This window comes from Apteryx mantelli, chromosome 23, assembly GCF_036417845.1.
Source record: "Apteryx mantelli isolate bAptMan1 chromosome 23, bAptMan1.hap1, whole genome shotgun sequence".
NCBI lineage: Eukaryota > Metazoa > Chordata > Aves > Apterygiformes > Apterygidae > Apteryx > Apteryx mantelli.
The window spans coordinates 11,176,091-11,189,413 of NC_090000.1; the positions used below are offsets into that span (position 1 = coordinate 11,176,091).

Sequence of the window (13,323 nt, forward strand, 5' to 3'; positions counted from 1 at the left end):
TCTGACCATGTTGATCAGGCCTTGATGCAGCCAGGTTTTGAAAACCTCTGAGGAAGAAGAAGGCCCAGCCTCTTTGGGAAACCTGCTCCAATGCTGCACTCTCCGGATGGACAAAAAGCTTATCCTTGCAACCAGCCTGAAGCTCTCTAGGTTCAGCTAATGCCCATTGGCCCTCACCCTCCCATCATGCACAACAGTGAAGAACCTGCCTCCATCTTCTTGACGACCCCCTGGTAGCTATGGGAAGGCTGTTATTAAGCCTTTCCAAAGCCTTCTCTTCTGCAGGCTGAATGAACCCAGCTCCTTCGCCCTCCCATAGTAAAAAGGTCAACCTTACAAATGTGTGCCTAGGATGTTTAAGGCTCCTCCAATCCTTCTGGATTTGCCATGACTTACTGCATGCATCACACTCGTTCGGCATCGTGTAGTTATGCAGAGGTGTTACAGGCTGTGAGGAGGGCCCCTTCTGGACAAGCAATCATTCCTAATTGAAGCCTGAACTTAATACCTTTCAGCCCCAAGAGGCAACCTCACACCACTAGGAGAAGCTGGCTCTGGGGATGCCGTGTTTGGAATTCATGACTGCAAGAATCACAGTGGCTATTGCCAGAGATGACAGAATGACCCAACCATTCAGGCTGACAGGCACCTTGGGAGGTCTCTAGTCCAGCCTGCTGCTCACATCAGGATGAACACTGAATTCTCACCAAGTTCCTCAGGGCTTTGTCCAACGGTGTCCTGAAAGCCTCCAAGAACAGAGAGTCCATAACCTCTCTGGACCCCACTTCCAATGCTTCATTATCCTCACTGACTTTTCTCCCTTATATCCAATCTTAACTGCACTTGTGTCAGCTCATAAGCATCGCCTCCCATTCTCCTGCCATGAATCTCTGTAAAAAGCCTGGTTCTGTATTGGTGGTAACCTTCAGCTGGGAAACTGCTAGGAGTCCCCTCAAAAGCCTCTCCTTCTCTGGGCTGGACAAGCCCCACTCCCTCAGCCTCTCTTCACAGGGCAAGTGCTCCAGCCACCCTGGCAGCCTGCCACTGAACTCACTCTGAGGGATCAACACCTTTCATGAGCAGTGGGCCCAAACTAGATGTAGTGTCTGGATGTGCTCTGATGAGTGCCGAGTGGAGGGGGATAATCACTTCCCTCTATCTCCTGGCTGTGCTCCTGTTCCTGCAGCTCAGGATGTTGTGGCATCCATTGATTGCAGGGCACGCTGCTGCCTCATGTTCAGCTCACTGCCCACAGAAACTCCCAGGCCCTTTTCTGCAGAGCTGCTGCCAAGCCAGGCACTCCCCAGCCCATATCACTGCTGGGTGTTGGTCTGTCCCAGGTGCAGGACCTGGCATTTCTTTGGTCTATGCCAGGTGCAGGACCTGGCATTTGCTTCCTTGTTGAACTCCATGAGGATCCTGACAACCCATTCCTCCCTCCTGCTGAGCTTGGTCTGGGTGGCAGCCCTCAGGTCTATGACTGTTCTGCCCAATTAGGTGTAATTTACAAATGTGATGACAACTGCACCCTCCAGGTCACTAAGGAACCTGTTACCCCAGACAGGTGGCAGTATTTTCTCATCTGGAGTCCTGAGTCTATAGGCAGAATAGACCAGGGGACCTTGCTGGTGAAGACTGAAGCTAAGAAGGACTTGCATTCCTTAGACCTATCTGCATTTGCTCTTACTAGAGCCCCTGCCCCATTCAGCAGTGAGCCCATGTGTTCCTTCTTTATTCTTTCAGTGTTAGTGGAGTCGTAGCAGCTCTTCTTCATGCCCTTGAAATCCCCTGCAAGTGTAGATCCTAGAGGAGCTTTGGCTTCCCTTACACCAACCCTACTTCACCACACAGTATTTCTAAATTCCTCCTCTGCAGCCTGCTTGCACCTCCTGTATGCTGACTTTTTCTATTGGACCTCAGTTGTGACTTCCCTGTTTAGCCAAGCTGGCCTCCCCAGATGTCTGCTGGTTTTACTGAGTATTGATATGGAGCACTCTTGTGCTTGGTGGGTGCTGTCCTTAAAGGCCTGACAACTTTCCTGAGCCCCTTTGCCCTTCAGAGCTGCCTCCCATGCCATCCCCCACCAGTCCCCAGAAGAGGCCCAAGTCTGTTCCTCTGAAGGGCAAAGTCTGCAGTCTGCTACTATCCTTCCTCAATCCATTCAGGGTCTGGCACTCCACTGTTTCATGGTCATTGCAGCCAAGGTTTCCACTGACGATCACATCCCTGATCAGTTCTTCCTGGCTTGCGAGTACCAGATCCAGATGAGCATCACCCTTGTTGTCCCATCTGCCAGGGGCACTAAGAAGTTCTCCTCAATGCCCTCCACAAACCTCCTGTACTGCATTTCACTGAAAGCCAGAGAAATTGCAGTCCCCCCATAAGAACCAGAGCCTGTGATGCACAGACTTCCTCAGGTTGCTTAAAGAAAATTGTGTCAACCTCCTCACCCTGATTGGGTGGTCTGTAAGTCCCATCACAAAGTCACCCTTCCTCTGATGCCCTCCCACAAGCTCTCACCCAGCCCCTTGTATATCCCATGGAAGAGGGATGCCCCTTCACATATGGGGCACCTCCCCCCCCCCCGCCTTCATCATCCTTTCTTGTCTTTTCTGATGAGTTTGTAGCCTCCCATTGCAGCCCTGCAATCATGTGAGTGATACCATCACTTCTCAGGTATTCCAACAATGTGGCAGTCCTGAGACAGCTGGTGCGTCTCCATCACCTCCTGTCTGTGCTCCAGGCTGCATGCACTTGTGTATATTTGGGCTGCAGAGCATCAGCTGTGGTGCAGAGTGCAGATTGGTCATGGTGAAACCTGTTGGCAAGAGCCAAGGACACCATGTGTGCAATGGCCTCACTTCAGAGCAGAGACATGCTGGTGTAGCTAGCAGGTGCCAATGTAATGGTGAAATGAGGTTCCCGCTAAGAGAGCATACTGTGCAGCACCCAAGGCCAGGGAGAAACAGAGCAGGCCTGTACAGTCCTGGCAGGAGAGGTGTTTGCTGCCTGAGCTGACACTGCAGCACCTTGGGGCTGGCGATGGAAGTGAACTACTCTCCTGGAAGGACAAGTTGCCACTGAAAAGTCCCCAGGCCTGGACAGCCTGTGATCTAGCTCCCCAGTGGACGTCATGGACATTTATGGAACAGCTAATCCTGGAAGCCATTTCAAAGCACACGAAGGACTGAAGAAGGTGATCAGGAGTAGTCAGCATGGCTTCACCAAGGGGAAATCATGCTGAACCAATCTGATAGCCTTCTCTGATGGGATGACTGGCTGTGTAGATGAAGGGAGAGCAGTGGATGTTGTCTCCCTTGACTTCAGCAAGGCTTTTGACACTGTCTCCCATAACATCCTCATAGGCAAACTCAGGAAGTGTGGTTTAGATGAGTGGACAGTGAATTGGTGGGTTGAGAACTGGCTGAACGGCAGAGCTCAGAGGGTTGTGATCAGCGGCACAAAGTGTAGTTGGAGGCCTGTAGCTAGCGGTATCCCCCAGGAGTCATTACTGGGTCCAGTCTTGTTCAGTGTATTCATCAGTGACCTGGATGAAGGCACAGAGTGCACCCTCAGCAAGTTTGCTGATGATACCAGACTGGGAGGAGGGGCTGATACACCAGAGGGCTGTGCTGCCATTCAGAGGGACCTGGAAAGTCTGGAGAGGTGGGCGGAGAGGAACCTCCTGAAGTTCAACAAAGGCAAGTGCAGGGTCCTGCACCTAGGGAGGAATAAGCCCATGCACCAGGACAGGTTGGGGGTTGACCTGCTGGAAAGCAGCTCTGTGGAGAAACACCTGGGAGTGCTGGTGGACAACAAGTTGACCATGAGTCAGCAATGTGCCCTTGTGGCCAAGAAGGCCTATGGTATCCTGGGGTGCATCAGGAAGAGTGTTGCCAGCAGGTCGAGGGAGGTGATCCTTCCCCTCTACTCCTCCCTGGTGAGGCCACACCTGGAGCAGTGTGTCCAGTTCTGGGCTCCCCACTACAAGAGAGACATAGCACTACTGGAGGGAGTCCAGCGTAGGGCTACAAAGATGATTAGGGGGCTGGAGCATCTCTCGTAGGAGGAAAGGTTGAGAGAGCTGGGCCTGTTCAGCCTGGAGAAGAGAAGACTGAGGACTGAGGGAGAAGATCCCCATCTTGTCAATGTGTATAAATATCTGAAGGGAGGACGTGAAGAGGATGGGGCAAAACTTTTTTCAGTGGCGCCCAGCAATAGGACAAGAGGCAACGGGCACAAGTGGGAACACAGGAAATTCTGTTTGAACATGAGGAAAACCTTCCTTCCTTTGAGGGTGACAGAGCACTGGCACAGGTTGACCAGAGAGGTTGCGGAGTTTCCTTCTCTGGAGGTATTCAAAAGCCCTCTGAACACAATCCTGGGCAATGAGCTGTAGATGACACTGCTTGAGCATGGGGGATTGGACTAGATGATCTCCAGAGGTCCCTTCCAACCTCAACCATTCTGCGATTCTGTGTGTGAGTCTGTGTCTGTGTGTGGGCAACTGGCTCCCACCTTCCATCTCCAGTGATTATAAAGGGACCGTAGACAATGAGATCACATACAGACATTTGTTGTGCACACTTCAGCTTTGGCAAGAGGAATGCTACTAGCTGTGAGTTGGTGGAGTGCACAAGAGGGATCTGAATCCCCCTCCACCCCAGGGGCTTCTAACCTGGCATGAGATGCCCAGATTGACTCATCTGAAGTAATACCTGAAGAATGGGCAAATGAACTCCCTCCTTGTCCCCATCTAGGTTTCCTACACAGTGAAGAGATGGGAATAGTGGCTGCCAGAGTGGGATATTTCCACCTTTCTTAGATAACCATCCTCTGATGAGAGAAATTCTAATGCTGCAGTCAGGCTGTCCTTGTTTTTCAGAGAGAGACCATAGGTGATTATTTTAGTCTGCTTCAATGAATATTTCGCAGGAGGAGGGAGCAAGAGGACAAATAAAGTCACTCCTCCAGCTGTGCCACTCTTCCCGAGCAGGGCCAGGCTCCTGGGATGGAGGCAGCTCCTGGCAACCTGGCAGCACTGCCAAGAGACAGCTGTGTGCAGGAGCAGCTCCTCCGCAAAGAGCAGCAGGGCTCCGGGCACTTCCTACAGGTGCCAACATGAGACAAGCAAGGTGAGTGAGACAAGTGAGACAGAAAGAAGTTAAAGATGTTCAGGGCTGGGAGGATGGCTGAGAGCTCAGTGGTGGAGAAATCTTCATAGCCCCTAACACAGTAAGTGTCTCCCTGCAGCGCAATGCCCACGAGGTACCCGGAGGAGTCCCCCAAAGCTACCACATCCCTTGGCCAATAGGATCTGTCAGGATGGCTCTCCCCATTTCCCTTGTGTGGAGCAGGATGTGCTTTAGAGCAGCGATTCCCTGCCACACCGTCACAGGCAGAGGGATGCTGCAGGGGAGTGCAGCTGGCGTTTGCACACAGATCTGCCCAGGCTTGCAATTCAGAGCAGTGTCCCTGCACCCCAGGGTGCTGTGTGTCTGGGGCAGTGACTCTGCCGCCTGCGAGGGTCAGCACTCAGCCTGCCTGGAGAACTCCCCTTGGCACTGTGGGGAGAAGCTGTGGCTGGAAGGAGAGACCCCCTGCAGGGCAGGTTCATTCTCCATTTGAGAGGGTGCTGCATGGGTCAGGGCCATCACAGCTCCTGCTCGCTTCCAGGACATTTCTGGAGGGGCCTTTTCAAAAGGAAGGTCAAGGCCAGAGATACCTGAAAGCGATGGAGCTTTATTGAGTCTATGCTTTCAGTTTTGTTCTCTTTGGGTGGGGTGCAGTGTTATTGATTGGTCAGGTTGAGACAGGGGACTGAGACTCCAAAACAGCGACACTGAGAGAGCAACAGTTGTGGCTGGAACTCAGGAAATCCCTTCAACCACCCCTCAGCCTACAGACAGAAGCAGCATCACCTTCCCAGCCTCAGCAAGGTTTGTCTCACCTGCTCCTTAGCTCCTGCAAACTCAGAGGGGTCCCTGGGCAGTGCCCTGCTGCTGGGAGAATTCTGCAGGGCAGAGCTGCGCAGACAGCGGGTGGGATGTGGTCTGTGAGCACTGACAGGGGAGAGACGTGGGGACAGAGAAACAGCTCCCTGCAGGGACAGCTGCAGGCAGCAGAGTCATGCTCAAAGCGTGAGAGGAAACTACAAAATCCAATGCCTCCTCTCCCACCCAGCACAACCCTCTGCCCTCCAGGCTGTGGGTCTGTGGCATGAGTCGTTTCCTTGGCAGCTGGACTTCCAGGAGAGGAGAAACTCCGCAGTGCCCCCTGTCTCTCCCTGTCCCTTCCTCCTTCAGCAGAAATATCATGGTATTGCTCTGTTTCCCACTTGTTCATGCTGCTCTTGTTCTTGCCCTGGGACTCTCTCGGCAGGGGGAGTTCAGATGCAGTTCAGACACTGCCCCTGAGGATCCTGCCATGCAAATGTGTCCTTGACAGTGAGGTGCCCAAGTCCCCCTCTAACCTGTGCAGCTCTGAGCAATGCAGTGTGTGTGGGGGGGGTGTGGGAATGAGCCAACTCTCTCGTCAGGACATCCCATCCTTAAAACATTCAACCGTTTCTCTGGGATGTCTGGCTGGGCTGCAAGCTGTCCTCCAGAAGGGCACAGCTTTCCCATTCCATTGTGGTGTTATCTCCGTGCCCCATGAAGAAGTCGCCTAGATACTGAGGCCACGGAAATGCTGCTGGGTGGCTGGGTGTGGGCAGCTGGAATGAGCCCGATGTGTTCCTGGCTAGAAGGGGAGTGCTGAGACCCCCCTCAGATGCTCTGAGAATGGGTGTTGATCTGCGCTTTGAAACTAGATTCCTCTGCTCTCAGTGGTGTCATTTCTTTCTAGGGTAACATGAGTGCAATTGTCCTGCATCTCAGAGGTGTGAGCACAGGGCAGCTGTGAACAGGGTGGATGGACAAGGCAGCTCTCCTCCCTCTGCACTAAAGCCATAGTGAATCCTTTTGCCTCTCAGGAATCACAGTGGTTCATTCGGAATGCAGGAGCAATGCTGAGGATTTCTGTCTCCTCACAGCAAGCTCAGCCAGCACAAAACAGAGCTCAAGTCATGGAGCTCAGTGACCGTTCTGCTGAGATGGGGAGAGAGAAAGTGTTTGTTGCGGGAGAGGGGGTTATGAGAAAGTTTTGCTCACAGCAGTCTGTCCTAACTTCTCTACATCTCTTCTTCCTTGGACAGTCCCCCTGTGCCCCAAGAGAATAAATGTCCAACAGCAGCTCCCTCAACGATTTCCTCCTCCTGGCATTCACAGACACGCGGGATCTGCAGATCTTGCACTTTGCGCTCTTCCTGGCTACCCTCCTGGGTAATGGCCTCATCATCACTGCCGTTGTCTGCGACCACCGCCTCCACACCCCCATGTACTTCTTCCTCCTCAATCTCTCTGTCCTGGACCTTGGCTCCATCTCCACCACTGTCCCCAAATCCGTGGCCAATTCCCTGAGGGACACCAGGGCCATTTCCTACTTGGGATGTGCTGCCCAGCTCTTTTTCCTCATTTTCTCACTTTCAGCAGAGTGTTTTCTTCTCACTGTCATGGCCTACGACCGCTTTGTTGCCATCTGCAAGCCCCTGCACTACGGGACCCTCATGAGCAGTAGAGCTTGTGTCAAAATGGCAGCAGCTGCCTGGGCCAGTGCTTTTCTCGATGCCGTCCTGAATACTGGAAACACATTTTCAATACCATTCTGCAAAGGCAATGTTGTGGAACAGTTTTTCTGTGAACTTCCCCATCTCCTCAAGCTCTCCTGCTCAGACGCCTACCTCAGGGAAGCTGCTGTTATTGTATTTAATCTTTGTTTAGCCTTTGGGTGTTTCGTTTTCATTGTGCTGTCCTATGTGCAGATCTTCACTGCTGTGCTGAGGATGCCCTCTGAGCAGGGCCGGCACAAAGCCTTTTCCATGTGCCTCCCTCACCTGGGTGTCATCTCCCTTTCTCTCAGCACTGTCATGATTACCTGCCTGAAACCCCCCTCCATCTCCTCCCCAGTTCTGGATCTGGGGGTGGCTGTTCTGTACATGGTGGTGCCTCCAGCAGTGAACCCCCTCATCTACAGCTTGAGGAACAAGGAGCTCAAGGATGCGCTGAGAAAATTGGTTCAGCGGGTATGATGTCAGCACCAGTAACTGTCCTGTGTGCATCTACTCCTCCTTCCCAGGGTAGCTGTCATCAAGGCTAGGTGGTGTTCATTTCTTGCTTGCTTGCTTTTCTCTGTTACATTCGCGTTAAAAGAAAAAATGTTCTGGTTCATGCCACTTGTCCTCAGGAATCTCTCATTTGAATCTGACCCAGAGACCTTGTTGAAGCAGAAAGACAGGCTTCTCCCTTCATCAGCAGAGATGGGGGCACCTCATAACCTGCTAGTCTGAGATCACTCACATGCCTTCAGGGCAAAGTGGAGAGATTCCCTCTGTAGTGTCTCTTTCGGCAATGACGCCAAGAGAGTTTAGGGGGACACAGTCAGGCTCAGATGTGTAAAGATGGGGTGAGACCATGGGTCGCATGTCCATTAGGAGAGCGCAGCTCTCCTGGCCACAGTCAGGCTGTGATCTCACACTCATCTCCTGCAAGGGTGGTAGCCAGGTGTCACTATGGGCCAGTCCCTTCCCTCTGCAGTCTTCCAGTGGAGTGGGAGTGGAGGGGAGGAGAGTCTGGATGCAGCCTGTGGGGACAGACCCTCTGCTCTTCAGGACCATCCCCTCATTGCTACAGCAGGCATTTCCTGGCTGCAGCCTTCGCATGGGGGCTGCAGCTTTCCTGGAGACACTTACACTCACAGCAGCAGGACTTTCTCTCTTCAGGGCTGTTCTCCTCATTTCCACACTGTCCTGTTGTGCTCTGGTGTGTGTATACAGCCCAAGAGTTTTCAAAGCGTGGAGGTTCTCACAGCGTGGAGTCAAATATGCCCAAGGGATTACACCATAAAAAGGCGTGCTGCTCTGCCTGTGAACTCCATGGACTCCAGAGGACAAGCTCAGAGTCCCAGTGTGGGGGCTTATTTCCCAGTGGATCCAGGGCTCATTTCTCAGTGACCAGTGTCAATGGAGATGGTGAATGGTCTCTGAATTGCCTGACTGGGACGTGTGTCCCACATGTGACACTGCTGATGACAGATGCCCATCCTGCTGGAGGGGAATCTGAGCCCCCAGGAGAGCTCAGAGGATCTCCGGGGACAGCGTGTGACTGGGGGTGGGCAGTGAGTGGAGCCTCACAAAGTGAGGGACTGTCCATGGTGGAGTCACCAGAAGAGAAAGGACTAGTTGCATGTATGCATAGGGAAATGAGGTCTCTGCAATCCCTGGAGAGGCAGTGGGGACCCCGGAGTCCCAGGGAAGGGGGACTGGAGAGTGAGTCATGCACCCTCTGCAACACACCACAGGCTGGAGCTACTGCATACCAAAATACATCTGCTGCCATTGCAAATGCCCTGGGATGATGCTGAGCACCATGCATGAGGACAGACAAGTGTCTGCAGTATCGGTGGTGTTGCGCCATGCCTGGCTGGGCCTGCTTCCCGCCCCAGCCAGCACAGCCAGGGCAAAGTCAGGAGTCACTATGTGGCCCAACAGCCCACTCACTCTGCAGAGCAGCACCGGCAGTCCGTGGCCCTGTGGGGAGCACAGGGGAGGGGTGCAGGAATGGCCGTGCAGGCCAGCATGGACACACTCACCTGGGGAAAAGCTCTCTGGGAAGCAGGGACGTCCCAGAGAAAAGCAGGGCAGCATTCAGAGAGAGAGAGAGAGAGAGAGAATGAAAATGAGAAAAAGGTTTCTCTGAGCATCAGCTTGAGGCAGGCTGTTCTGTCCCTGGGGCAGCAGGAGGTGCTGGAGGGGCTGCAGGGCCAGGGCTCTCATGCCATCCTGGGGAGCTGGGTGGGCATGGAGTGGCTGCAGACAGGCAAGGAGGAGGGATCTCCTGGGCACAAGAGCAGGGAAGACACAGAGTGACTGGCATCATTGTGGGGCCTCCTCCCCTTTGCCAGGCAGCTGCTCCCCTTGTCCTTGGGCCTTGCCAGAGTCCTGCTGTGGACATGCAGAGTCTGGGGCATACAAGCACCTGGCCCCTGTCCAGCCCAGGCTGGGCCCCACACGAGTGTTAGTAGACAGCTGTACTGCAGGATCTGCCAGGGACTGGTGCAGAAGAGGGGCCATGCAAGGCTGGCCTTTTCCCCTCCGTTGGGATACAGAGACCTGCAGGAGGACCATTTACCACACCACTGCTGGTGTGAGCAGCCAGCACTGGAAAGGGGTGATGTGAGGGGCTGGTCTGGGACGATGGCTCTGGCGCAGCTTCCTCAGTGTGCCCATGCAACACAGGGAACAGCCTGGGCTCTTCTCTTCTGCACACTCCATGTCCTGGTGCCTTTCCCAGAAGGCCTGCATTTGCCTGGCAAGCACACGGCTGTGTACTCCCACACTGCCCATTCTCACACAGTAGCCGAATGGCAGCATTTTTCCTCTCCCAAGGCTGTATCTTGTGTCTTGTGCCTTCATGGACAAACTCCCAGACAGATGTGACCCCCCACCACCGTCCCCAGCACAGACTCGTATGCTGGCACAAATGCTCGTCCAGCTACAGCCATCTTGTGCTGTGAATAAAGTCTGGGAAGCTTTTCCCACAGGGTTTCTCTGTGTCAGGTCAATCTCAAGAGAAGGACTAGTGCCAGCAATGCTAGTGAAGCCAGGCAGAGCTGGAGAGAAACACATCCAACTGTTCTCAGAGTCATAGATCTGCCAGGATGGGAAGGGGGTGCTGGAGTTCTCCATTGCAGCCCCTGCTGCAAATGGAGCCAATCAGATCAGGTTTCCCAAGGCCTAGTGCTGTCAAGGTGTGACTGTCTCGAAGGATGGATGCCCCCACGATTCTGGGTCCCTGCTCCCAACCAGCTTGGGAACCTCCGCTGGGCTTGCACCAATCCATCGATCTCTGACTGAGGCTGGGGAGCTCAAACTGGACCTCGTGCCCAGGCATGGTCTCTCTTGTGCCGAGCCAAGGGGAGGAATGCCTTCCCTCACCCTGCCGGCTGCACTCTGTTAACACAGCTGGTGAGCCTTGCTGCCCAGGCATGCTGCTGACTGCAGCTTCCCCCATGGGGGACTGCCAGGACATGGTCATGAGGGTCCCCATGGCAACTGCAAGGGCTTTGTGATGGGAGTGACATCATGCCCTGAAGGCCACTGTGATGGTTGGGGTCACCATGGTGACCGTGTCCTTGTCCGGGCCAGGGCCACTGAGTCCCCACTTTGAGGAGAGCAGCTGAGGCAGGAGGCAGCAGCTCTCCTCAGTGCCGGAATGGCAGGTCTCCGGCAGAGGATCGTGGGGATGGCCACGGAGCAGGAGGTGAATGGCCTCTCCGAGCCCACAGACAGTCTCCTGGGTGTGCAGGAGCACAGAGGAGTAAGCGACAGGGCTGGAGGGTGAGGTTGGCAGTGGGAATGGGACCCACACGGAGAGGGCGAGGGTGTGGGGAGGGGAAGGCGGGGTGGGACAGCCAGCCCTGAGGTCCTCCAGAAGGAGGTGAGTTTTTATTCCTGGCCCCTGGGGTAGAGCTGGGGCATGCGGATGCTCCAGGACCCCCACACATGGTGAGCTCAGCACTGAGAAGCAGAGAGCAGCTCCAGGCTGAGCTCAGCCCAGCCATGACCGGCCATGAGCTTGCCTTAGAAACAGAGCCGGGGTTTCCTGCCCTTCAGGGGCTGCTTGTGCAAACACACCTGCCTGCATCCCACCCCTCTTTCTCCCCATAGCTGGGCCACAGGCAGATGCTTGCAGTGATGCAGCACAGCCAGGCCTGGGTTTCATCTCACCAGGATGGGCTACCTTTTCTCCCAAGCCCAAGGAGCTCACGGGCCTCTGAGAAGAGGAGACAAAAGGTACATGGCTGAACAGAGACAGTGGCAAAGCTTCCTCCAGCCTCCTCGAACCTGCCAATAACAACACAGGAGGTGCCTACAGAGACCAGGATGTCCTCTGCACCCTTGCAGGCTGCCTGCCTGCTCTGCACAGAGAGTTCACACCTCAGATGTGTGGCTCGCCTGAAAATCATTTGCCCCCTCTTCAAACACACAAGGGCACCAGAGCATGCAACCCTCCGAGCCCAGGTTTGGTTTCCCATCCCTCAGCAGGCAACGAGCAGGAACAGCTCCCAGGGACTGGGAGCACCTGTAGCTCCCAATGCCGTCAGGACAGTCCCGTGGCTCCTGGATCTCTGGCCTCTGGCTCGGCAATACAGAGGCTTTTCCCCAGGCTCTGCTGCCAGTGTGAACTGGCCTTGAAGAGCACAGTATTCCCACAGCTGCTTCTTGCTTGGCTTCTCCAAGGTTCCCCAGGTGCTTCTCCACTTCCCCAAATCCTTCTGCTTCTTTGCAGTCCCTTTCCCCCAAAGAAGGCCCCCAAAGACCACAGTCATCCAGCCCCCAGTCTGCCTCTGCTCCACCACTCTGCACCCAGCATCAGGGCCCAGTCCTGGCATCTCAAACACACTTGCATGCCCTTGGGATTGTCCTGTCAGCCCCATTCACCTCCTCACCTGTCTCATGCAAACCAACAGGCAGCACCTCCAGGTTCCTGGGGAGAAATCCTCGCTTGGCCCATAGGGACCACAGCGAGGCCCAGCAGTGTGCCAGGGTATCCCTTGGGGCCTCTGAGAGAGCCTCCTGTGCCCATCGCTTGCCCTGCGATAATGAGCCCTCTCCCTGCCTGGCTGTTCAGAGCAGGGCAGCAGCCACCTTCATGGGAGAATGTGGCCATTGGGGCTGGCGTCAGGGGTACAGGACATTTGCCAGGTGGGAGATTGGAGCGCAGGGAGGGAAGGATCAGGCTCACTTGGCCTTTCTTGTTTGCTTCTCTTGCAGAAGGACAGGGTGGAAGAAAGGAACAGGGAAATTGAGCGCATCATGACAGCGCTTTTGAAGCAGGTCATAGGGATCTTACACGCCCAGTTCCCTGTGAGTACACAGAGATCTTGAGAGCGAGTGCACAAGCATTGGCATGCTCAACACCTGTCTTCAGCAGCTGTGAGGAGCGTGGGAGATTCCCCTCACAAAGTACCCACAGGGTCGTCGTTACAGCCCCAATCCAGCAACCCACACAGAGGATGCACATGGGGGAAGTCGCACTGGCCCTACGCTTTTGCCCCACAGACACTTTTGCCCCCATTTTGTGGCAGGGAGGTGTGAATGCAGGACTCAAGCCAGATTTTCATATGGAGCACTCCAGAGCAGAGACATGTCCTTTCAGCCAAGCCTCTTATAAACGCACATCAACAGCAGATGTCAAATCAAACCCACATCTGGCTGGCAAGGAA

General features: G+C 54.5%; 1 protein-coding gene across 1 annotated transcript; it reads left to right on the forward strand.

The window, feature by feature from the left end:
* Positions 1-7,552: 7,552 nt before the first annotated feature.
* LOC136994012 (olfactory receptor 14C36-like) lies at positions 7,553-12,985 on the forward strand. Its single transcript, XM_067310048.1, has 2 exons — positions 7,553-8,122; positions 12,872-12,985. Exons 1-2 carry the CDS (start codon positions 7,553-7,555, stop codon positions 12,983-12,985), a joined length of 684 nt encoding a protein of 227 aa, XP_067166149.1.
* Positions 12,986-13,323: the final 338 nt, after the last annotated feature.

Excerpts from the sequence above, each read along its gene's own strand:
- LOC136994012 (XM_067310048.1), top strand. The coding sequence starts at position 7,553 with ATGGCCTACGACCGCTTTGTTGCCATCTGCAAGCCCCTGCACTACGGG. Across the intron at positions 8,123-12,871 it reads TGAGAAAATTGGTTCAGCGG|AAGGACAGGGTGGAAGAAAG; the intron begins GTATGATGTCAG and ends CTTCTCTTGCAG.